Source organism: Typha angustifolia, chromosome 14 (assembly GCF_048772165.1).
Source record: "Typha angustifolia cultivar Huaian chromosome 14, ASM4877216v1, whole genome shotgun sequence".
NCBI classification, from domain to species: Eukaryota; Viridiplantae; Streptophyta; class Magnoliopsida; order Poales; family Typhaceae; genus Typha; species Typha angustifolia.
The window spans coordinates 10,377,111-10,400,408 of record NC_133252.1 but is presented as its reverse complement, the minus strand read 5'-3'; the positions used below and the strand labels follow the sequence as shown (position 1 = coordinate 10,400,408).

At 35.3% G+C, this 23,298-nt stretch overlaps 5 protein-coding genes and 5 non-coding genes across 10 annotated transcripts; 8 read left to right on the top strand and 2 right to left on the bottom strand.

The window, feature by feature from the left end:
- Nucleotides 1-2,469: 2,469 nt before the first annotated feature.
- Nucleotides 2,470-6,210, top strand: LOC140776428 (large ribosomal subunit protein eL18y). Its single transcript, XM_073120140.1, has 5 exons — nt 2,470-2,513; nt 2,588-2,677; nt 2,783-2,911; nt 2,987-3,169; nt 5,810-6,210. Exons 1-5 carry the CDS (start codon nt 2,511-2,513, stop codon nt 5,966-5,968), a joined length of 564 nt encoding a protein of 187 aa, XP_072976241.1. The 5' UTR covers nt 2,470-2,510; the 3' UTR covers nt 5,969-6,210.
- Nucleotides 3,432-3,510, top strand: LOC140776853 (small nucleolar RNA snoR53Y). The gene has a single exon (XR_012106953.1). It is a non-coding gene; the product is annotated as a small nucleolar RNA snoR53Y (small nucleolar RNA).
- LOC140776848 (small nucleolar RNA snoR69Y) lies at nt 3,782-3,882 on the top strand. Its single transcript, XR_012106948.1, has one exon. It is a non-coding gene; the product is annotated as a small nucleolar RNA snoR69Y (small nucleolar RNA).
- LOC140776849 (small nucleolar RNA snoR69Y) lies at nt 4,201-4,299 on the top strand. Its single transcript, XR_012106949.1, has one exon. It is a non-coding gene; the product is annotated as a small nucleolar RNA snoR69Y (small nucleolar RNA).
- Nucleotides 4,651-4,751, top strand: LOC140776847 (small nucleolar RNA snoR69Y). The gene has a single exon (XR_012106947.1). It is a non-coding gene; the product is annotated as a small nucleolar RNA snoR69Y (small nucleolar RNA).
- LOC140776850 (small nucleolar RNA snoR69Y) lies at nt 5,068-5,171 on the top strand. The gene has a single exon (XR_012106950.1). It is a non-coding gene; the product is annotated as a small nucleolar RNA snoR69Y (small nucleolar RNA).
- Nucleotides 6,211-7,134: 924 nt separating the features above from the next.
- Nucleotides 7,135-10,504, top strand: LOC140775908 (oxaloacetate tautomerase FAHD1, mitochondrial). Its single transcript, XM_073119399.1, has 7 exons — nt 7,135-7,366; nt 7,443-7,608; nt 8,285-8,337; nt 8,455-8,517; nt 8,993-9,043; nt 9,156-9,273; nt 10,194-10,504. Exons 1-7 carry the CDS (start codon nt 7,253-7,255, stop codon nt 10,307-10,309), a joined length of 681 nt encoding a protein of 226 aa, XP_072975500.1. The 5' UTR covers nt 7,135-7,252; the 3' UTR covers nt 10,310-10,504.
- A 270-nt stretch (nt 10,505-10,774) lies between these two features.
- LOC140776204 (epoxide hydrolase 1-like) lies at nt 10,775-13,500 on the bottom strand. The gene is made up of 4 exons (XM_073119828.1): nt 13,145-13,500; nt 11,899-12,081; nt 11,287-11,519; nt 10,775-11,195 (listed from the first exon to the last, which is right to left on the bottom strand). The coding sequence occupies exons 1-4, from the start codon at nt 13,424-13,426 to the stop codon at nt 10,949-10,951; spliced, it is 945 nt and encodes a 314-aa protein (XP_072975929.1). The 5' UTR covers nt 13,427-13,500; the 3' UTR covers nt 10,775-10,948.
- A 1-nt stretch (nt 13,501) lies between these two features.
- On the top strand, nt 13,502-22,442 carry LOC140775712 (uncharacterized). Its single transcript, XM_073119120.1, has 5 exons — nt 13,502-13,506; nt 16,055-16,329; nt 16,425-16,477; nt 17,764-17,835; nt 21,672-22,442. The coding sequence occupies exons 1-5, from the start codon at nt 13,502-13,504 to the stop codon at nt 22,278-22,280; spliced, it is 1,014 nt and encodes a 337-aa protein (XP_072975221.1). The 3' UTR covers nt 22,281-22,442.
- LOC140776773 (large ribosomal subunit protein eL19y-like) lies at nt 17,359-20,536 on the bottom strand. The gene is made up of 5 exons (XM_073120625.1): nt 20,358-20,536; nt 19,907-20,029; nt 18,723-19,036; nt 17,757-17,794; nt 17,359-17,665 (listed from the first exon to the last, which is right to left on the bottom strand). Exons 1-5 carry the CDS (start codon nt 20,467-20,469, stop codon nt 17,641-17,643), a joined length of 612 nt encoding a protein of 203 aa, XP_072976726.1. The 5' UTR covers nt 20,470-20,536; the 3' UTR covers nt 17,359-17,640.
- Nucleotides 22,443-23,298: the final 856 nt, after the last annotated feature.

Below are 23,298 nucleotides of genomic sequence, written 5' to 3'. Positions count from 1 at the left end.
GGCATTGAAAAGAAGAATAACTAAGCATCATATCAAGACATAAAGAAGAAATAATTAGAGGATAAAATAAATAAAGATATCTAGCCCTACCACTCTTTCCTAAAGGTGAAACTAAGTATCATTGTAGTGCAATCTTAATTTAAAATTGGAAATTAATGTCCATAGATTAATTTTAGCTGCTTTCTTCTCCCATTGTTATGATAAAATCAGTGGGCGCATTCATTTTATTCTTTACATCAACTCAAGGTGGTATCAAAATATCTCCAAACTACTTGTTGAGAAGCATTGATATTATTCCACTTGGAATCTTATAAGATTGAGCAATAGAAAAATATTGCTTGAATAGTTATTGGCATGAGCTTAAACATATAGATATATAATAACAAAAAATGTATGTTTAAATCTAAAATAAAAGGTAGTATTTTTCTTTTGAGATAAGAAAAGAGTTGTATCTTAGAATATGCTTAATAGTAATAGCACCATTTGCTAAATTATACGACTCGATGCACATAATTATACGTAAATACCCATCAATTTATCTAAAATATTTACGACAAATTGATTATATCTTTAAAATATCTAAAATATTACGCACATAATTATATCTAATATCTGCTGAAAGTATAATTAAGGTATGGTCTTGTATAGAAAAGGAGGAATTAATAGAATAAATAAAATTATGCTGTTTTTATAGATATTTTTAGTTTTTTTTTTGAATTATTTAGAAATACATATATATTATTTAAATATACTGGAAGACAGACCAATGGTGTTCTGGTAAGGTATTTGGACTCTTAAAAATATATTATCCATTACATTAGAAAATAAAAAACATATTTTATTTTTTAAAAATTTATATTATGGTTAGTTATTATTAAAATATATTATAGAATATTCCTAACTGATTTTTTTTATCCTATTTAAGAAAATGATTTATTTTCCTATACTATGATGTGATTAATGTAGTTATCTTTTGAAAAAACTTATTCAAGGGTATGATATTTTTTTAATATATTTAATTTATTTATCACATTTATATGGTAATTAATTATTAAGAAAATTAATGGCACAATATTTTTGAGACGTTTTAAGTAAAATTCAAAAGTTAAATTATAAATATCTATATAGGATGTGAGTTATAATAAAGCCAAAGTTCATAATGTTTTGGTAAATATTTATTGATATTTATATATAGATATCTCAAAATACTTAGGTGGCATTTGATTCATGCATGATGAATATTTATTTATGAATTAGAACTCTTTTAATTATATTTAATAGTCATATTTTCACTTATGCATATTTTGATTAAATTTTATATAAGTTAAGTGACATGACGGGTGATATATAAAAAAAATTCATGGATAAAAAGTATGATAAAGTTATGCATATTTTTTAAGTAAACATAAATTCTTATATAAACTTATTTAAAATAATAGTTATAATTTACAACTAAATAATAAAATATAAGTAAAGTTACATATTATCTCATTTATATTTAAGAGATATGTATAAAGTTATTCTTAGAAAACTTTATACATAAACGAGATGAGAACTTAGGCTTTGGTACAAGTATACTTAAAAATAGTGGGTGAAGCCTAAAGCTACTTAGGGTTAGGGTCGACACCAAATTCATTTTGAGCCTAGCCTAACTTAAGTTCGAGTTGGCTCGAGGTTTAAACTAGCCCAATACAAGTTTATTTCAAGCCCAACTCAATTCAAGCATAATCTAAGCTAAAGCCTTGAACAAACCTAACTCGAGCCTTATTCAAGTTGATCGGATCAAATTTAAGTTAAACTTAAATTAAATAAGTCCTGGTTAAATATCTAGTTGAGATGAGATCAAATGGATAGGTTTTATATTTACTTGTTAAAGATTAGAGATAAATTTGAAGCATTAGATCTTGATATAATAGTCACAAATGAATTATATTGATTTAATTTTAAGTCTTATTGAGTATAGCTTCGGCCAAAGCTCGGCTCACTTAATTTTGAGTTGAGCACTTAATTTTGAGTTGAGCCGAGCCCGAGCAGTTTGATTATTTTCTTTAGTTTTTGCAAAAATACTTGTAAAAATTAACCATTTTATATACATTGCTCTTAAATAAAGGCATGCTTGTTATTTTTCATCTATTAAATGCTTCATTAATTTACATATAGTTGTGAAAAAGTAACTAAAAATACATCTTTGCAAAAATAATACGAAATTTCAAGTGGTATTCAATCATCATATGAGAAGCTTTTGATGGCAAAAAAAAAAAATAAAAAAAAATAAAATAATAATGATAAATAATTTCACTATTTTGGTTTGTGGGCTAAACTCTGTTACTATTTGGAGCCCAACTCATCAACCCATTAGTCTAGTTTAAGCCCATTTCATATCCACCGTCCATCCAATTGGACGGCTGAGATCTCATCATCTAGCGAACAAAATGAAGCCAACCAAAACCCTAATCTCTTTCTATTTAACCCACCAACTCCGCAGCTTACAGCCTCCAGGAGCCGCTGCAATGGTAAACCCTAATCCATCTCCTCTCTTCCCTGTCCTCCGAAACCTAACCCCCCTCTTCTCTTCGATGGCTTGCAGGGTATCGATCTCGTCGCCGGTGGCCGTAGCAAGAAGGCCAAGCGCACCGCCCCCAGATCCGATGATGTCTATCTCAAGCTCCTCGTCAAGGTTCCCGTGTCCCTCCCTCTCTCTCTGTCTCTCTTGTCTATTTGACATTTTTTCTTGCGTTCAGAACCGCCTTTTTTATTAAGATTTATCTTGTTCGTGGATCAGCTCTACCGGTTTCTAGTGCGGAGGACCGGCAGCAAGTTCAATGCCGTCATCCTGAAGCGGCTCTTCATGAGCAAGATGAACCGTCCGCCCATCTCCCTGAAGAGGCTCGTGACCTTCATGAGCGGAAAGGTGCGATTGTTGCTTCAAATTTTGAGTCTTTTTGTTAGTGGATTTTGGGTTCTTAGGGTTAGGGTTATGGTACAGGGTGAGAAGATTGCTGTAATTGTGGGGACGGTGACGGACGACAAGAGGGTTTACGATGTCCCGGCAATGAAGGTGACGGCTCTTAGGTTTACCGAGACGGCGAGGGCGAGGATTGTCAACGCTGGTGGGGAGTGCTTGACCTTTGATCAGCTCGCGCTGCGCGCGCCCCTCGGGCAGAACACGGTATGCGGCGATTTTTTCTTAAATGAACATAATCTAGTTGATTTTATCTAGACATCAGTCCCCCTAGACGAATGTTATTGTTTGATGTGCTGCATGGATGCGGATCCTGGTGGAGAATGAGGTTCTTTGAGATCAGTGATCAGTGTTTTGATTATGGGCACTCTTTATTGTCTTTGCTTGATCCTTTGATGTGAGTATAGAATAAAAGGTGTTGATCTGGTAATCATTTTTGGTGGGATTATGCCTCAAATTGGAATTTCTGGTTCCCCATGATGGTTAATGAACCATGCTAATGCTGATTCCTTTGATGATAGTTCACTATTTTATTATCTGAGGGAACCTTTTTTTATAATTTGCTCAATGAAATGCTTCAATTCTTGAATGGTAGATTCCAATATTTGCATTGAGCATTTTGTTGTAATGGATTATTTAAAAACTGAAGAATCTTCATTTTTCAAAATGATATATTGAAATTGTTGAAATTTTTTATTTGCTGCATAACACTTTCCAGTTGCCTTGTTTTATCTCTTCTTTTGTGTGTTAATATTTAAGCCTACTCTGTTATTTGCTTCTCAAAATGTAAGAATATCACAATATCAAAATTCCTATGATGATTTTAGCAATGATGATATTGTATAATCCCAGCTCTATTAGATATTCCATTAATTGGATACTCGAGGAATAAGAAAAGTCAACAATATCTGAGCAGAATCTCATCAATTGATTTTAGCTGTGATTTCTACTCTTATTTCTTTAATTGCCCTTTTCGTTTCTTTGTTATGGATGCCATCAGATGAATTCCTCCCATATGTGAAATAAAAAATCGGTTAGCTTCTACATTGTTGCACAGGTTCATGTAAGGAATTTGTACATGGCTTGTCAACCATTGATTGCATGTTGAAGTTTTTTATTTGGTGCATAACACTTTCAAGTTGCTCGTTTTATCTCTTTTTGTGTGTGTTAATATTAAGCCTACTCTGTTATTTGCTTCTCAAAATGTAAGAATTTCACAATATCAAAATTCCTATGATGATTAGCAATGATGATATTGTATAATCCCAGCTCTATGAGACATTCCATTAATTGGAAACTCGAGGAATAAGAAAAGTCAACAATATCTGAGCAAAATTTCATCAATTGATTTTAGTTGTGACTTCTAGTTTTATTTCTTTAATTGCCTTTCATGTTTCTTTAATTGCCTTTTATGTTTCTTTGTTATAGATGCCATCAGATGATTAATTGCTATCATATGTGAAATTGAAACTCGGTTAGCTTCTATATTGTTGTACAAGTTTATGCGAGGAATTTGCACATGGCTTGTCAACCATTGATTGGATCTATTTAAATTGTTGAAGTATTTTAATTTCTGCATAGCACTTGCAAGCTGCTTGTTTTATCTCTCTTCTTGTATATTTGTAGTTTGGTCTACTCGGTTGCTTCTCCGAATGTAAGAATTTTCACAATATCAAAATTCCTATGATGATTTTAGCAATGATGATATTGTATAATCCCAGCTCTATGAGACATTCCATTCATTGGATACTCGAGGAATAAGAAAAGTTAACAATATCTGAGCAGAATTTCATCAACTGATTTTAGCTGTGACTTATAGTTTTATTTCTTGAATTGCCTCTTTTTATTTCTTTGTTATGGATGCCAGCAGATGATTAATTGCTCTCCTATGTGAAATTGAAACTCTCTGTTAGCTTCTGGATTGTTGTACAAGTTCCTGTGAGGAATTTTCATATGGCTTGTCAACCATCGATTGGATCTATTTAAATTGTTGAAGTATTTTTTTGTCTGCATAGCACTTGCAAGTTGCCTGTTTTATCTCTCTTGCATGTTTATAGTTAGGTCTACTCTGTGTTTTTGCTTCTCAAAATGTGAGAAATTTAAAAAATTTTAGCAATGATGATATTGTTTAATCCCAGCTCATTATGAGACATTCCATTAATTGGATATTCGAGGAATAGAGAAGAATCAACAATATCTGAGCATAATGTCATCAATTGATTTTAGCTGTGACTTTTAGATTTATTTCTTTAGTTACCTTTTTTCTTGGTTGTGGATGCCATCAGATTATTGAAATTGAAACTCCATTAACTACGACATTGTTGTACAAGTTCCATGTGAGGAATTTATACATGAGTTGTCAGCCATTGATTAGAAATGTCGCTTTGGGATTATGTAGTTAAGAGTGGATGTTTTCTTGAATTGAAATATTTTATCACTGGTTGTGGTTTTCTTCAATATTACCTTGTGTTATTGAAATTATGGTCATGGTTAATTCGAAAGTGCTTCACAGTTTGTGAGAATATACACCTTTTTACATACTCATTATTGTAATAGTATCATGCTTTGGCATCACAGGTTTCTTGCTATTAAGCAGTTTATTGTATTGTTACTATTTTTTTGTCAATTACCAACTATTTCTATAGCTTATTGATTATTATGGAATGCATGAAGTTACTTGAGCATTATAATTACCTATATTGACATTTCTATTAATATATTTTTTTATTTCTGTAATATATTAACATTAATTTGCTAGTCTAGTTTGTCTCCATTACCTGAAAATTTCTGGATGCATTTTCAATTGCATCTGCAGGGAAAATGATTGGTGTCTTATTCTGTGAACAGGTTCTCCTGAGAGGACCCAAGAATGCCCGTGAAGCTGTGAAGCACTTTGGTAAGGCCCCTGGTGTGCCACATAGCCACACAAAGCCATATGTCCGTGCTAAGGGCAGGAAGTTTGAGAAGGCCAGAGGAAGAAGAAACAGTAGAGGATTTAGGGTTTGAGACGACCCTTTTAATCCACATATCTGGTCTAAAGTTGCAGCTTCCGTGCAGTCTCTTAAGACGGTTTCATATGTGTTCACCAAGAACTACCTTTCTATCAATCTTTCTGTCACTTCATAGTTTTGGACAATTGTTATTTAGATTCAAATTTTGACCACTGTTTGAATGTTTCTATGGAGTTCTCTAGACATAGTTCTGTCGTTGGTTTTTCTCCATTGATGAGAAGATCTATTTTATCGCAATGCCTGTTGTCATGATCATTTTTAGTTGATCTATTTCCGTCGCTGATCCACAGGGTGGTTCATTTTATTTGTGACAGAGGTTGTTAGTAATGGAGCATTATTGAGTTGACACGCAATTTTTGAGCCAAATTTGATTCACATTCACTATAGAGAGAGTGTCTGTAGTTAGGGCTCTCAAAATAATCCAGAGGATTGGGCTAGGCGGAATCTCAAGTTTGGCTTGACTCAGTTAGAGATGAGAAGCTTGAGAGGTCGAAATCGGTTTGTAATTAGTATCGATAGTTCAAGCTTAGTATATAAAAGGGTTTTTACGAAATCTTATTTCCAAATCCTAATCCCTTGGATGCCTCCTCCTTCGGATCATTTATTATAAGATCTTAAAAGACATACACATGCTTTGCACCCTCCGAATCGCCTTTGAACTATGCTCTTGTTGAAAAAACATTAGACATATGTACCATCAATGCCCGGCAACCTCCTGTCTTTACCATTCAATCAAGCCTACAGAAAAAGTAAATCAAGATCGTTAAAATTTAACAATAAGCAAGAAAAGACGCAACAAGTTCTGCAAAGGTTAAACTACTATATGTAAAGGCACACACAATAAGTAAAATAAAAAAATAAAAATAACAATAAAATGCATGATAATTATTTTTATGTGCCCTCTAAACTTGATGTAATGTATTACTTTGCGTTAATATATACGATTACCAAAGTGTGAGGCTTTTTGAGAGTTGTCGCTTAATCTTCTTATTTTCCTATTATATATATATATCAGCCATGTAATAATTAAATAAAAAATAACATAATTTATATAGGAGGTGTACTCAATGCTGTTATCCCGTTAATGAAATGGAAACGAAAAACAAAAACAAAAGGAAAAAGAAAAAAAAAACCCCCCCGAAATTATGCACCCTCTCCGAAAGGAAAACCGGTGGTGTATCATGTATGCAAAGTTTTCAAAAGCCTACCAATTGGACTTCTTCTCATTCCCATCTCCTCGCACGACCGATTAGGGTTTTCCCGTGATCGAGGATAGTCAATGGCGGCGGCGGCGGCGGCGGCACAGAAGCTACTCAGCATCGGCACCAAGATCGTGGCCGTCGGCCGTAATTACGCCGCCCATGCCAAAGAACTCGGCAACGCCGTCCCCAAGGTCTGATCTCTCTCTCTCTTCTTCTTCTTCTTCTTCTTCTTCGAGATCACAAAAGTTCGCGATTTGCTCACCTCAGGAGCCGGTGCTGTTTCTGAAGCCTACCTCGTCGTACCTCCAAAATGGCGGCGCCATCGAGATCCCCCACCCGTTAGAATCACTCGATCACGAGGTGGAGCTCGCCGTCGTCATAGGCCGCAAGGCTCGCGATGTGTCCGAGTCAACCGCGATGGACTACGTTGGAGGTAAATTGCTTATTAGTTGACGCAGAAATGGCAAGAAAAATTGAATCTTTGTTCGACCCATTTCCTTTTTATAGTTCATGGATACTATCGCGAGACTGAAAGATATAACCTTTTTGAGATGCACAATTGTCTCTAACTAGGCCTCCAACTTACGCGTTCCATAGTTCTGCACTTATAGTAATTAGTTAAAAATTTGAAATCCGTGCTCAACTTTAAAAGAAAATCAAAGTGATACCTTACGTGATTCAAGACGAAACAGATGATGGCATGGTATTTGGGGGATCAGGAGAAGTGCTTTCTGCTTACACAAAAAGCAGCTATAAGAGGTAGTAGGAAGAAGAGTTGGTGCACAAATTCTCAGGATTAAACCCGCTTCTTCATGGAATCCACATGTCATATCTGAACATAATTTTCTTTCATTTGGAATCCACTAAGGAATATGAGCAAACAAAAATTTCTCCAAGATATGTAGTCATACACCAAAAAATGTCTTTCTGAAAAACTAGAGAAGAAGTACAGAACTACATAGAGAGAGCTCCCTTGAAAAGATTATTATGCATTCTCTTATGATGACATTAGTATCATGTTTCCTTAATGCGATCTAGCTTCTTATGTGTTTTCCTTCTTTTGAAAGTGTTATGGCTACTACAAACAGTATTGTTTATGGAACTTGCAGGCTATGCACTTGCTTTGGACATGACAGCAAGAGAAATCCAATCTTCTGCTAAGGTGGGCAATTTCAGCATTATCATTTAATTTACTAAATTCCTGCAATGCAATTCTTTTTACATTACTGATAAGTGTTAAGTATCATTGTTTAATTCTTGAAGGTTGGTGTTGTTGTAGTCCGCAGGACTCCCATGGACTGTGGCTAAAGGGCAGGACACTTTCACTCCGATTAGTGCTGTTGTAAGTATTCATAGCTGCACTTTCTTGCCAAAGTGTAACTTTTTTCATTATCATCTCTGGAAGGATGCTCTTTTTCGGTCTGTGAAAGAGCTGTATGTGGGTACATGCTGATGAAATATTGAAACCAGCTGTTTGTTTCTTCCTGTAATCTGTTCCGTAGAGAGAATTAGTTAATGCAAACACTAGCTATGCAGGGATAGTTCTTGCATAATGCAGAGCAACCGTGCATATAAATTACTAAGAACTCTGGATTAGACAAGGGAAAACTCAAAAAGATGCACACACGTGTACTTCATTTGTAATTCTAGCTTGTGGGCTTCATTAGTTGTTACATATTTTTTATGTCTATCTGCATCTTTTTAGTTTATTCAGCACCATTGTAGCTTAGCCATTTGTGAGAAAGTTTTTTTTTTTTTTTGTCAATACTATTTTTCCCTGCTAACCATAGATGAGTTGCAATTTTCATTTAATACAGCTTCCGAAGTCGACGGTTATAAACCCCGACGATCTAGAACTATGGCTAAAGGTTTGATCTTAATTTCTTGATCCATTGCTACTTATACAAACTACATATCGTGCCTTCTCCTTATACATATTGTAGTACGGCTGTTTATAATTTGCAGAATTTATAAGCGCAGGTTGATGATGATCTTAAGCAGAAAGGGTCAACCAGTGATATGATCTTCAAGATTCCATTTCTCATCAGTCATATTAGTTCCATTATGACGCTAATGGAAGGAGATGTGATTCTAACGGGTAATTGGCATTTATTTGTTGTTAATCACAGTAAAGGTCTTTAGCTTCTTAGACTAGTTAAGAAGTAGAATCAGATGCATGCTATTGATGATAAAATTTGCAAATTGTTATAACTTATAAGAACAGAAAAATGTAGAAAAATTCATAAAGTGATTTCAAATGCTTGTCCCATAGTTTTGAAATGTCAGATGACACAGTGCATGGCGTCTGAACAAATACTGAAATTATGCTGCCGACATGTACCGTGATAATGACTTGCAAACAGTACACTAGAAGGGGCTTGATTCTTATGGTGTTGCCTCAGTCTGCACACATCTTGCATGCAGCAGTTGTTACTTATAATAATTTTCCTCTCTAGAGTTAGACAACAGATCAATATTGTTTAGCAATACACTTTTCATATATTTTCTGCAAATATGCCTTTATTCTGTTGCATTATCCTGGGTGTGTCATCACTATCTTATTGTGTATAACTGATATATGTTCACTCATAGTATACAAACTTTTGGGATTTACATATTGTTGTAGGTTCAGGACTATTCCTTGACTTAAATGTCTTGAATTAGTTTTCATCGGTGATCATGGTTTAAATTTTCATTATAAGTTATTTTTGACTTTCTTGCGTTAATCTATCTTGACTGTCACTTTGGTTTTCTTTTCTTGTCTTTCTATTAGTTTCCCTTTATCTGTTGGCCAACTGCTCTTTTCACCTATCCACCCAACTTTATTGGTCCTTCTGTTTTATTTTAATGTGTAGGCTCATCATGTAACTATTATCAACATTCAAACGAAGAAATATTAGCTGCCTGCTGCTATTAATTTTGTTTTTGGTACTGGTTTGATATTGGACTAGCAATTCTGGCAACAAATCATCAGAAGAAATACATGCCTGACTATCTTGTTTATGACCTTATATGCAGGTACTCCTCAGGGTGTTGGGCCTGTAAGCTTGGGCCAGAAGATTACAGCTGGTATAACTGGGTTGATAGATGTCCAATATGATGTTCAGAGGCGCCAAAAACCATTGAGCAGTTAAGATCGTAGAACATCGATGATATGAGATGCTTGTACGCCAATAAATTACCTCTGTTATAGATCAATTGAACCTTTTGCTTTGTTTTTTGTTTTCTCGTGTATTTTCAGTGAATTAGCTAGCTCAGTCAATTGTAAGAGCAAATAAGATAATTGAACAGCAATAAATATACTCCTGCTAATTTCTATTTTCTATCAACTGGAGGATTGTTTTCCTTGGACATGTCACAGTACTATAAAAAAATCAAGTAAAAGTTGGTTTTCTCGCTCTCCATTTCAAATATTCAATAGATTCAAAGCTATGCTGTGAAAATGATTAACCAAAATGCTTTAGACAATAGATTCTTCTACTATTTGCTGTTCAATCTCTTGATTTTTCATGATAAAATTCATGGATTTAGTGAATTTACTGGGTTGCAAGATTGTATGAGCATCAAGTTTTTTTCTTCCTTCTCATGAAATGGTGGCATTGAATAAAGTAGTTTGCCTTGCATCTTAGGCTTGATTGATCTCTTAAATCCAGGTAAACATCAATTACGACACAATTCGGTACCCCGAAAGGACCACTTAATAGTTAATAGACACCATAACAGAAACAGATTTCATTATTCTTTTAGATTCTGAATGGTCACAGACACCCATCTCAGAACTTGTTGATGAACTCAATGATGTGATCAGTAACTTCTTGTGCTTTCTCCTGCTGAATGAAGTGCCCAACTCCCTCCATGACAACAACTTCCTGGAGGAGTGGAACATCCTTCTTGAACCCACCCTTGTGTATGTAATCTTGGATGCCAGGGTAATGGTAGGTCAGGTCAAGGTCTCCAACAATATACTTGGTTGGCACTTCTATTTGCTTCCCACTCCATGGTGCTGTCAGCTCCCAGTTTCTGCACATACAAAACAAACCCTAAGCCGATACAGACTATCCGGATACGGATATGGATACAGATATGAATTTGAAGTTACAGTTACACTTACAGATCGAAGCAGCGGTAGTAGTTAATCCCACCGGTGAACCCACACTTGTCGAACTTGGTTACAAAGTAGTCGATGTCGTCCTCAGTGAGCCAGGCCGGCAGCGACAATTGATCGTCGGAGCCCAAGCCCTCCTTCGAGAGAGAAGAAGGCCCGGGATCACGAACAGTGAAGATCTTTTTGAAGACAAGTTTGGTACCAATAGAGGCAAATTCTGCTTCTGCAGCTCCAGGCTCCTGTTATTACAAACCATTGTGAAATGCATACCTTGTTGAGATGTTTGCTGCTAGTCATAGTTGAAAGTGCAGTAGCGAGTAATTAAATCAAAAGGTTATCTTAAGAATTAAAAAAATAAATCTGCAAAGAACAATCAATTTCTTCTTCTTCTTTTTTTTCCATGTATACTTAGAAATTAGCACAGATGAGTTTTTTAATTTTACATTAAAAAATTTACTAAAAGGAATAGTTTAACCTCTCTAGTCTCTCATACATGGGGCAGAGATAAAACTTAGTTTATAAATATTTTAAACTATAATTAAAATAATATTTTTAATTAAAGTAACATTAAATTTTAAAAAGAAAGTGGTGCAAGTACTCAATAGAATAGCAATAGACCTGAAATCGGCAGATGTAGTAGCCATCTCCATAGAGATTCCTGAAATGCTGCACCGTCTTCACTTTGGGGTTGCGAGGCCAATACGAGACGCTCAGATTCACCAACGACTTCACTCTGTCAGGCCTAAATTTGCAGAAGTACCAGGCCACCAGTGCACCCCAGTCATGCCCCACCAAGGCCACCTTCCCATATTTTCCCAAAATTAATTTTATCAACAATATTCCGAAATATTAACAAGCCTTTTTTTTTTTTTTCCAACGTATCTCCGATCGGTATCCGAAACACTAAATTTGGAGCCCGATAAAGCTCAAATTAGGCTTCAAATAGGGCTCCAAATTTAGAGTCAGTTATAGTGAATTTTTATTGGAGCCCCATGTAAGAATTTAGAGCCCAGCTATGATACTATTCAATTTTTTAAAATTCTAATTTTATTTTATAAAAGCTTAATAAAAAAACTTAAATTTTATTAGTATCTTTTATTAGATAATCTAGTTCGTTAAACTGAATATATAATTATTTTTTAGTAAAAATAGTATAGTTAAAAAGATCTCATCGAGATCTTTAAAATGAGTATAATATTAAATTATTTTATTTTTATTTCGTGTAATATAATTTCGATTTAAAATCGACGAATATTAGTCTTATTATAAAGTTATTGATGAGAGTTTTTTAACCATATATTTTATTATTAAAAAATAATAACAACATTAAGATAACATATTAAGTGATTTAAAATATAATATATAAATATATATTATATTAATTAAATAATAAATATAGAGGCTCTTGGCTTAGGGTATATGTTTAGAGAAATTTACAAACAACATCCTAAAGTTTGCCTATTTTAAAAATAAAAGTCTCCTTTTACTACTTACAATTAGAGCCTCAATAAAAAGATTAGGAAACACAAAATAAAATTATTATATATGATGAAAAAGTAGCATGAAAAATAGTTATATAAAGTGAAAAAAAAAAACAAATAGGTTGGCTGCAAAAGCAAAAGTCAATTTGAACATTTTGTGCAAACGACCCATTATTTTTCATAAAGTTTTGAAGTATGGGAGTATAAAAATAAAAAAAATAAAGTAATAATATCCCTCGGAACTCTCGGAGGAGTTGAGTTTGGCAAAAATACCCGAAAACGGTGGGATTCACTTGCAAACCACATAGAGTTAAAAAGATATAGTAACAAGAAGATTCAAATAATACGGAAGAGGAGTTCGAAAGGAAGAAGAAAAGAGTCACCTGGGGTAGATCAAGGGCGTCGAGAAGGGCGACGAGATCTCCGACGAGGTGGAAGACGGTGTAGGAGGCGACGTCGGGAGGGGCGGAGGTGTCGCCGTATCCACGGAGGTCGGGGGCGATGGCCCGGTAGCCGGCGTCTGCGAGGCCGACGATCTGGTGGCGCCACGAGTACCAGATCTCCGGGAAGCCGTGGAGGAGGAGCACGGCGGGGCCGTCGCCCTTCTCCGCCACGTGCATGGCGATGCCGTTCACCTCCACTGTCCGATGGCTGATCCCTTCCATATCTCTTCCCTCTCTTCCTCCTCTTTCCAACCGTACTCTCTATCCAGAAGCCTTTGTTTAACGTGAGAGAAACCCATGACGTAACCAAGGGTACAATTGAAATTGCCTCATTATGGTTGCCTCTATCTGAATAAAGAAATAATATTATTTATAGAGTTAAATTATTTCTCTTTCTAAATTTTATTTCAAAACATTATATAATTCAATCTGATTTGAAATTGATTAGATTACATTATTTCTCACCTACCCTATTAGATCGATGAGATTTACCAGTGGAAATGGTATGATGAACCCATTATTATTATTATTATTATTATTATTATTATTATTATTAGTGATATTCGCATATTATATACTAATTTTTTAAAATAAAATTATAGTTACCTTATATATTTTTATTATTTATAAATCAAATTCTATAATTTAATAAATATATGATTAAATAAGTTTATTATTACTAGTGAAAGAGAGTTGTACCTCTTTCAACATAACAAAATCCCGTTCTTTTGTACAGCTGAGGTTGCCGTCCGAACGCAGACAACAGTCCAGAGCACACCACGTGTTCCTTGGGACGCGTGTAAACTAGGAGCTAGCTATCCATCCTTTGGATCTTCCGCGTTTGAAGCAAGATTTGTTTTAAAAATTAAAATAAAAAATCAAATATATGGATTTTATTCTTAATATATCAATTTATTCATGCATAGCACCAAAGTAAAAATATTAATTAAGCTTATGACAATAAGAGAGACAAATTGTACATTTTAATTATAATTTTAGATTACCGCACAAAAATGTGGACTTAAAATTTTTTTTTTTTATCATTCATGATCCCGAATACTAGATATGGGCTGGACAAAACGCCAACCCTCTCTAGATACAGAGGCACTTTAGGCTCTACCGAGGGTTTAGCTATTTAGCTTAAACTTTAAGTCATATGCGTTGTCGAACAATTGCTTCGAATCAAACGTCGCTGAGACCTGCTCCAAGTTGTTGCGTTGTCAAGCTGTTCTTTCAAGCTAACCGCACTGCCGAGCCATCAACCGAATTGAGCCAAGCCACCAAACTACCAACCACCAAACAATTTATCCATAATATTATTTGGTGTTGGAGTTGAACTCATGAGCAAGATACCTATCAACTGTACTCGAGTTAGTCTGTATGTGGACTTAAAACTTATCGTTGGAAAGGTAAAAATATATTAATCATTGTCTTTTCGATTTTATACAAACATCGTCACATGACTCGTCGAGAGCAATCGATATGAATACACGTGTAAAGATTCCAAACAAATCTAATTCACAGTAGTAGACTTTTCCAACGTGAGTACATTTTAAAAGCTATCTAACATATCTAACACACGTGAGTACATTTTAAAAGCTATATAATATTGTACCAATATTATAGTACAAGGAAAAATATGTCCTTTTATGTAATATAAAAATCATCATAATAAATAGTAAGTTTGAGGGGTAATTATAATATTTTTATATAATTCAGTGGTAATTATGTAAATATGTCACTATGTGCTCCTATATCTAAAATATGTTCTCTTTAGCATAATTATGGTGTAATTGCCGTAATTACTTGTAGAAAATTTTATAATGCCTCAAAAACATTCTGAATTAATTTTAAAGTTTAGTCCCTGGATCTTCGAATTTTGATATTTAACACCACTTATTTTATGTTTGTTATAATTCACGGCTTCCATAATAGAAACCTTAGACATCCTTAGGATTAGGTTAGACCTATTATTTACTTGTGTAACGATAGAGCGAAGAGAATACTTCTCTTTTGTTGAAAAATAATATATGATTTATACTATGTGGTTTAGGCTTAAATTCTTGGCGCATTTTTAGTCTTTTGTTTGTATTATTTAACTCTCTTATAGTTCTAATTTATGTACAACCGTTAGTTTCTCTAATCAAAATTGATGATGATGATAATTCTATTAAAAACTTCTATTATCCCTTTTTGGAAGGTATGCAATATTCAAGATGTAAAAGCTAGAGAATTTTCAAACACAAGTATACATACATATAATTGAATGTTGCAAAATATTAAAGATATTTGATCCTTTTCTATTAAAATTAACGTATATGATTGCAGATAGTTAGAACTATATAAAAAGGTTGGTCCAACTACAAGAAGGCGAAGTGTAATTTGACATTTTCTTTCCAAAAAGTCTTAATATTTATTTTCTCAAAAACTAGTCAAAACAATAGGGTGCAAGAGTCGGTGATCATTAATTCTCATGTGATTTTATTTTAAATTCTTGAAAGGGAATCGTTTTAATTTTGTCACCTACTTGAATTATTGAATGTGGAGGGATTTGCAAATGCCATGTAGAATATCTTCTTGTCTTTTGTCATTAAATTCGTGTCAATTAATATCATAATAAGCAGGGTTTGGTGCAGAGGCTTTTACCCTCCCTCTAAGAGGACTTTCCTCCTCGCGCACCCAGTGACATCTTGGCTAGGGTAAGGGAGCAAATCCCCTTTCCCTCTCTCTCTCTTCCTTCTCCCTTAAAATCTGTTGTGTAACTCGTTCACTACTACTCCCCACAACCATCTCTCTGCTCCCTCTCGTCGTCTTCGTGCGTTTACCACACCTTCACCTCTCCACTCCTAGCTACGGCCAAGCTAGCTTACTCACTCGACGTAGCCAGCCTCGGTTCTGGTTGGCTCAACCGCTATTGCCCTCATCTCAACCTCCACCCTCTCCCCTTGGCATCGTCGTTCACCCACTCCCCCACACAGATCCACTCCCTGCCTCACTCCCCTACATCGCGCGCTCTACTACCACCACTTCACAGCAGTGCTACTCCCTCAGCCCCATTGACTTTGTAATTGCAAAACTCTTGATCCTTGCCGGACCCACCTTTGAGGATGCTAATGATGACAGCTGTTGCTAGTGCCGTCTTGGTTTTCTCTTCTTCTTTTTTGTCAAACTAGGCTCTATTTGCCTCCTTTTACATTTTTTTTGCATGTTTCTATTTTAGCCATGCTTGCTCCTCTTCTATTTTTGGAATTTTGCTCTTTTAGCTTTATTATGGTACTAATTACACCATTGAATTGTTCGTACCTGTAGCAAATGAGGAGCTTGTTTCCAAGACGAATGTCCTATCTCTTTTCCATTCCTATAAGATTGCTCGGCGAATGAGAGGCTTGTTTTCAGGACGGATGTCCTATCTCTTTTGTTTTCCTATAAGATTTCTCGACGAATGAGAGACTTGTTTTCAAGAACATCCCTTTTGTCTTCCTACAAGATTTCTTGGCGAATGTCCTATCTTCTTTGTTTCCGACAAGATTACTTGACGAATAAGAGGCTTGTTTCCTTTATTTTCCTACAAGATTACTTAAATTATGTTTAAGGCTTGATAATGTCCCATTTCCCTTGTCCTATTTCCCTTTCCTCTTGTCCTATTTCCTTTCTTTGTATATGTCCCATTTCCCTTCTTGTCCTATTTGTCCCATTTCCCTTCTTGTCCTCTTTGTCCTATTTCCCTTCTTGTCCTATTACCCTTTTTTGTTCTTTTCTTTGTATCTTTGTATCAGGTTATAACAATTTACAATTATGATCGAAACATCATCAATCAAAGTTTGGCAATGCAATTTGAGAAATTATCATGAGCTGCAGTCGCTGATTGAGAAAAATTCCACAGCTTAGAACAACATTTTATATAATAATACTGAGTTCAATATCCACAGATCCTTTCGAGAAAGAAGAAAAAAAAGAGAAACCCAGAAAAAAGTACTTTGAACATCCTCACTGTATAACCAAGAGGGCAAATAGATAAGCAAAATCACGAGTACGGTCAGGGTAATCAATAAATCTTTACATGGATATGGGCATACTAGAAGATAAATCATTCAACTCATAAAAATGTTAAAGAAGAAACCGGCAAGTAAATTTCAATCAACAAAGGCTTTAGATTGCAGCGAAGATCAGTAGCCATTCAGTGCCAACTACAGATATTCCTGGTATGGAGATCATTGCAGTAGTTTATCCGATTCATTTAATACATCAAAGACTGACTCTAATGGACCATAGAGGAGTTTATTTTACTCAACATTCTCACTATTTCAGTCACCCATCTCATGATTTCATGAAACTAAAGATACAATAGTAACGAGGCCAAATGCCTCTTTTAAGTCGCACTTTAAAACCTACTATACAACTGATAGTCACTTGGGGGAAGGATTTGCTGTCCACTTTCACTTCTTAGCTTTTTTTGGTGCCCTGCAACAAAATATAATTAATATAAACTCGGATTACTAAATCATAACAATAGCATCAATTGTAACAAACAAGAAAAAGTAATGAACCCTACTCTGCAGCTGGAGCAGGAGGTGCTCGCTCTCCCGGCCCCTGTTTACATGGAATATATGAGTAATCAGTTCCTCATTGAGGTAATCATTCAATTAGTGCAAAAAAATTTCTTGGCCACTAAGTGCTTCAGTATGTTAATTTGATGCTCATAATGCTACTACTGAACTGTCACTGAAAGGAAAGGGCAAAAGTATGCATGACGAGTTCCGGATTCTGTAATTTTTCCCCATTCATCATTTTCCTCCAGAAATAATTCTCATTTATGTCCACAACAGATAAAACAGGTGGCTGATACCAAGAAACAATAGATAGAAAAACAGTTTAGCCTCATGTCTTATTCAAAAAAAAAATTACAGAACTGTTCGAGTTGTTTCTCTATCTAAGTCCCTCATTCAGTCCAATTATATACCTTGGAGTGAAGTTACAATTTGCAGAATCTGTAGAGAGCAACTAAAGTCCCTGATTATTCCATAGATGACCTACAGTCCTTCAATCTAATTCAAAATCAAAAGCATAATATTCTAGTATTCTCTTCTTTATGCAAGTAAAAAACAAGGACAAGTGTAACTATAGGTTTCTGCATTGCTCGCGCTAAACTCTCGGAAATCCTAATCTAAAAGCCCAAATTCATATAAATGGTACACTTACATTTCTGGTGGTCTGTGTATATCATAAGACTAAGCAAGTGCATTATCAACATCTCAGAAGCTTCTAATTTAAAAGGTTCCAGGAAAACCACACAGCATCAAAAAGTAAATGACAAATTAAGCATATGAATAGTAATAGAAATTCACAGTAACAGACTACAAAATCTGCACGTTATTCAAAACTACCAGGAACTGATTATGTGCATTAGGTAGAATTACAATGAAGAAACAAAAATTTACCAGGCATGAACACTTCTAAGAAGCAACACAGTTCATTAAACATTTGAACAAACTATGAGACAACAAGGATCTTATTTCACCTGGGCCAAACGTTCCTCCCTCCTAGCAATCTTCCTTTCCCTGCTTGCCTTGCTCTTGGCACGTTTAGCTTCAAATTGGTCAGACAAAGTCTTTTCTCTTGCTTTCTCAGCTTTGGATTTGTGAATGCTCTCCATCAGCACTCTCTTGTTCTTAAATACATTACCTTTCACCTTCATGTACATGTCATGATACATGTGTTTGTCAATCTTCTTTGACTCCCGATACTTCCGCAGCAAACGCCTCAAGACACGCATTCTCCTCATCCAAAGGACCTTAGTGGGGAGCCTAGCTTCTCTTGTGCCTCTCCGCTTACCTACAGTGTCAGAAAGCATTGCAAGTTAAATAACAATTCAATGGCACATTGATTCATAGAATATAAGCACTGTAGAAGTAATGGTCATTTCAATGTATACCTTCTAAAATACCTCATTTATGTACCAATATGGTCAATGCGTGAATACCCCAAGAAACTCTTCTTGCATTGACACTCATTAGTACCCTTCTAGATGCCCCTCAAAATTACTAGCTCTAATCATCTAATAAAAATCAATATTTTGAAAGGTGGCCTCAGTTTGACGAAGGTCATCCCACCGCAAAGGCAGCAGCAATTAGCAGAATAGCAAACATAAAAAACTAGCAAACAGTAATCACTAATCACAAACATTAATCTATAAATACTAATCATATTCTTGTAGAATATAAATAGTAATTCACAAATAGTAATCTCTCTTAGGCTCTCATCGGCATAGCAATTTAAAAACATACATGCAGAAAAATTTAAAAATAACACCTGTTCTGCTGATTAAAAAATTACAAAATTTAAAATTTAAAGATAATAGCCAAACTGCCAAGGCAGACAGCCAAAACCGCAAGGTGAGCTATGCACCTTCTGGGAACCACCTTTTTTTGCAGGGCTGTCCCGACCATCTTTCGAAGCAGTGTTTAAGAGTTTAAACAATTTGCAAAAATACAATGGCATTTCCATCTTTTTTTACAATCAAATGGTTCAAAAGTTTTGATTTTAACATGTCATTCTCAAAAACTAAACTGAAGGTAACTATGCATAAAGAAAAGGTTTCCAGAACTATAGACACAAGTATGGAACTTATAAGAGCACGCACATAAATAAGAGACATTAGATGGATATACACACCAAAAAAAAAAAAACCAGTAGTAAACTTACCATAACCAGAATGGCGCCCTTTCCTCTTGGCCTCCAAGGCTCGCCTTGCACGAGATCGCGAGTGAATTTTCATCGGTTTCTTGATGATGAATCCATCCTTCACAAGCTTCCGGATATTCTGGCCTGCACCAATAATCAAATTGTATCTGTAATCTAGATTATTAAGAACTAACAAAATGCAAATAAAGAAGACACTTTTACACGAACTTCTTATACTCCACACTATAAGATTAAACTCTATCCAAAACATCTCCGAATACAACATCATGCACATCATTATTTTTTACTTCTGTTCTCGAACACAAACCAGCAACTTACGTTCTAGAACAGATCGAAAGCATGCCAACGGATGGATACAAGATCGAAAGATGCAAACTTGATGAAAACCCAAGTAATAAAATGATCAGAATCAGCCAAAAAGTTGCGAGAAAAGGAAGAAAGGAGAGCTTACGTGAGTTGGCCATGGAGATCTCGTTGACCTCATTGGGATCAAGCCAGACCTTGCCGCGGCCGCACGCGAGAACGCTCGCGGCGAGCCGCTTCTGCAGCTTGAGCGACACCATCGCCTCTCCTCGATCCTGATGTCGATCGCTCGATTCGGTGAAGCTGGAGAAGAACGAAGGGCGGCGGAGGGAGACGCTTATATCTTATCGCTAAGAATCTCTCTAGGGCTTGCGCAAGGGCAAAACTGTAATTTAACTGCCAGTAAGCAAGCTACTAATAGAATTTTTATTAGAATTAAATACAATTTTATTTTATCTCCTGTATCTATATCACTTAACAGACCTCTTTTTATAATTAACTTAAAACTAATGACCTCGTTAATATAGTATTTAATAAATACTAATATATCTTTAAGTATTTTTGTTAGACACTTATATAACGGGAGAGAGGTTTTTATTGAAACAACAATACTAAACACCTCTGACTTCTCCTTTTCATACCTAATTAAAAATAAATTTTAATTTATTTCTTAATTTAAAAAATTAAAAGGTATTATCGGTTTAATAGGTATTTTTTTAATATATTACCCTAGATACTATTTTTTGATAATTATATTGTCTTAATAATTTATTAAGTAAAAGATATATACATCCTTAACTTAGAGAAATACTATATATATTATAATAAAAGTATTAATATCTTTTTATAATTAATATGATGAAAGTTGAATTAAATTCTATCTCTTTGATTATTTTTAATTATTTATATATATATATAGTTTAAGATTTATTTAAACTAGTATTTGATAATAAATAGAGATAGAGATAGAGAATTAAAATTTATCCAAGTCTATCTCCTATATAAGTTAAAATGTCAAATTTAAATTATCATAATTATAATGTTGCAATCATATCTAAGAGTGAAGAATTTGAATGGACAAAAAATTATAATACAAAAGTTAGGCACACTGATCTTTTTAATTAATATACTAATTATTTTATTAGAAGAAAAAAATATAATTTAAAAGTTAGACATATGTAATTAAATTTTTTTACATTAATATGCTTAATTTGTAATATGGTTTTGTAGGTAATAATTATTTTAAAACTGGCTATTATAATTGTTAAATTAATATTATAATTTTAGAGGGGTATTAAATTATTTGTCTAAAATAATTACCTGTACCAAAGAATCACCGAGAAAGAGAACCGAAGAAAACAATTTGGACCAAGAGATACTCTCTCTCCATCTCTCTCTCTCTCTCTCTCCTCCCACTTTCGTGTCCACCTTTCCATCCTTACAACGAAGAGAGAGAAAATAAAAAGAGGAACTCCTCCAACCTTCCTCTCTCTCGATCTCGATCTCGATCTCGAACGTCCAACTCCGAAGACCGTGCCCTAACCTAAATCAACCCATGGAATTTTCCGCCGCCATCTCCGATCCCCTTTCCATCGGAATCTCCGCCACCACCCACGCCAGCGCTGCCGTCTCCTCCAAGTTACTCCTCCTCCGCCACTACCATTCCCCCTCCTCCTCCACCACGGTCCGATCCAACCCTTGCCCCCCCGTCATCCCCCGCACGCTCCTCCGCCGCTCCCGCCGCTCCCGCCGCACCCGCCGGATATCCCTCACCGACGGAGGAGACGACGCCTTCTCCGGGGACGGCGACGGAGACGACGGCCCGTTCGGCGGAGGCGGCGGAGGATCCGGTTGGGGATTCGGCGGCGGTGGCGGATCAGGATGGTACGGGTCGGATCCGCCGCCTTCGCCGACTCCGTCGTCGTCCGATCCGGCGTTCGATCTCGTGTACGAGATCATGTGCTGGATCGCCCTCTCCAATTGCACCCACTTCGCTTTTAAGAAGGTGGCTAAATTTCTCGCGGGAAGGGGAAAGGTGGTTCCTTTGCGGTTGGTGCCATCCATGTGTTGAAGAAAAACAAAAAAAATCGGTGCTCTACTTGACTCCTATGTAAATATGTGTATAATTTCTCTTCTTTATTCGTTTCATGTGTACGAATCGTTGTTCGACTACATTGTTCATATCTCAACTAATCTAATGGAAGTAAGAAAAATATTCGTTAAATTACTTGAATTTTGAATCTTGAAGGATTTAAAAAAGCTAATGTTACAAGTTTAACTGCCTATGATTGAGAATTAGTTTTGCCATTAATTCAACTTCTTCATGTTGGCATTCATAACTAGTAAGCAAAACCATTGTCTTTTGATTTCTAGGTTTGTATCTCATCCATCTGCATGCTTAATTATTGCTTCTTCTCTGATGCTCTAGCTCAAAACCTTTTCTGATTTGAACTAATATTTTTTTTAATGAACCTTTCCAATATATCTTCTAGCACTTGCATTTATGTATCATTTGGAAGTTGTAAACTTTCCTTTGTCAACGCTTTCCTTGGACCCATCTTTGTGTTAGTGAACATCCTTCTGGTATTCAATGAAAAGGTATTCTCTATCTGTAAAACTATGTGCACTAGAATTAGAGGATCAAGTGTTGGACTGGTCTTTGTCAAGATCTTTATGAGTTTTAATAGTTAAATTGTGAATTCTTGATGGAGTAGTTTCTTTGTGCCTGGAATTGCCAGCCATTTTGGGCCACTCCATCTGAGTCATGGCCTGTGGAAGCTTTTTGATTTAAGCTTGCTGCTCATGGTTCTTTTTAAAGTTTGCAACTGATGATAGGTTTCAAGAATATCAAAACAGGTTTTTCAGTTCTAACAACTTAAGCTTTTAAATAGAGCAGTTGGTGAGTCAATGAGATATCAAATAGAGGTTCTAAGTTTGAATCTTTTCGAGTGGTACCATTTTTTAACCGCTCAAGGTTTTAGAGCTCTAAGCTTTTAGAGCAATAGGAGAGTTAGCTAATGGAGTCTAGGAAACAATTAATTGAAGCAAATCTTCTCTTTTACTTGGTCTTACCATTGACCTGAAGGTTT

What these genes read in the sequence shown, in the direction of transcription:
- LOC140776428 (XM_073120140.1), top strand. An exon ending in ATCTCAAGCTCCTCGTCAAG is followed by an intron (nt 2,678 to 2,782) that starts GTTCCCGTGTCC and finishes TTCGTGGATCAG; the next exon opens with CTCTACCGGTTTCTAGTGCG. An exon ending in CGCCCCTCGGGCAGAACACG is followed by an intron (nt 3,170 to 5,809) that starts GTATGCGGCGAT and finishes TTCTGTGAACAG; the next exon opens with GTTCTCCTGAGAGGACCCAA.
- LOC140775908 (XM_073119399.1), top strand. Translation starts at nt 7,253, where the DNA reads ATGGCGGCGGCGGCGGCGGCGGCACAGAAGCTACTCAGCATCGGCACC. An exon ending in CGCGATGGACTACGTTGGAG is followed by an intron (nt 7,609 to 8,284) that starts GTAAATTGCTTA and finishes TGGAACTTGCAG; the next exon opens with GCTATGCACTTGCTTTGGAC. An exon ending in TCACTCCGATTAGTGCTGTT is followed by an intron (nt 8,518 to 8,992) that starts GTAAGTATTCAT and finishes CATTTAATACAG; the next exon opens with CTTCCGAAGTCGACGGTTAT.
- LOC140776204 (XM_073119828.1), bottom strand. Translation starts at nt 13,426, where the DNA reads ATGGAAGGGATCAGCCATCGGACAGTGGAGGTGAACGGCATCGCCATG. An exon ending in ACTACATCTGCCGATTTCAG is followed by an intron (nt 11,520 to 11,898) that starts GTCTATTGCTAT and finishes TTGTAATAACAG; the next exon opens with GAGCCTGGAGCTGCAGAAGC. An exon ending in TACTACCGCTGCTTCGATCT is followed by an intron (nt 11,196 to 11,286) that starts GTAAGTGTAACT and finishes TTGTATGTGCAG; the next exon opens with AAACTGGGAGCTGACAGCAC.
- LOC140775712 (XM_073119120.1), top strand. An exon ending in GCTCTTTTAGCTTTATTATG is followed by an intron (nt 16,478 to 17,763) that starts GTACTAATTACA and finishes CCTACTCTGCAG; the next exon opens with CTGGAGCAGGAGGTGCTCGC. An exon ending in GTAATCAGTTCCTCATTGAG is followed by an intron (nt 17,836 to 21,671) that starts GTAATCATTCAA and finishes GAGAGAAAATAA; the next exon opens with AAAGAGGAACTCCTCCAACC.
- LOC140776773 (XM_073120625.1), bottom strand. Translation starts at nt 20,469, where the DNA reads ATGGTGTCGCTCAAGCTGCAGAAGCGGCTCGCCGCGAGCGTTCTCGCG. An exon ending in AGGGCGCCATTCTGGTTATG is followed by an intron (nt 19,037 to 19,906) that starts GTAAGTTTACTA and finishes CTGACACTGTAG; the next exon opens with GTAAGCGGAGAGGCACAAGA. An exon ending in CCTCCTGCTCCAGCTGCAGA is followed by an intron (nt 17,666 to 17,756) that starts GTAGGGTTCATT and finishes ATTTTGTTGCAG; the next exon opens with GGCACCAAAAAAAGCTAAGA.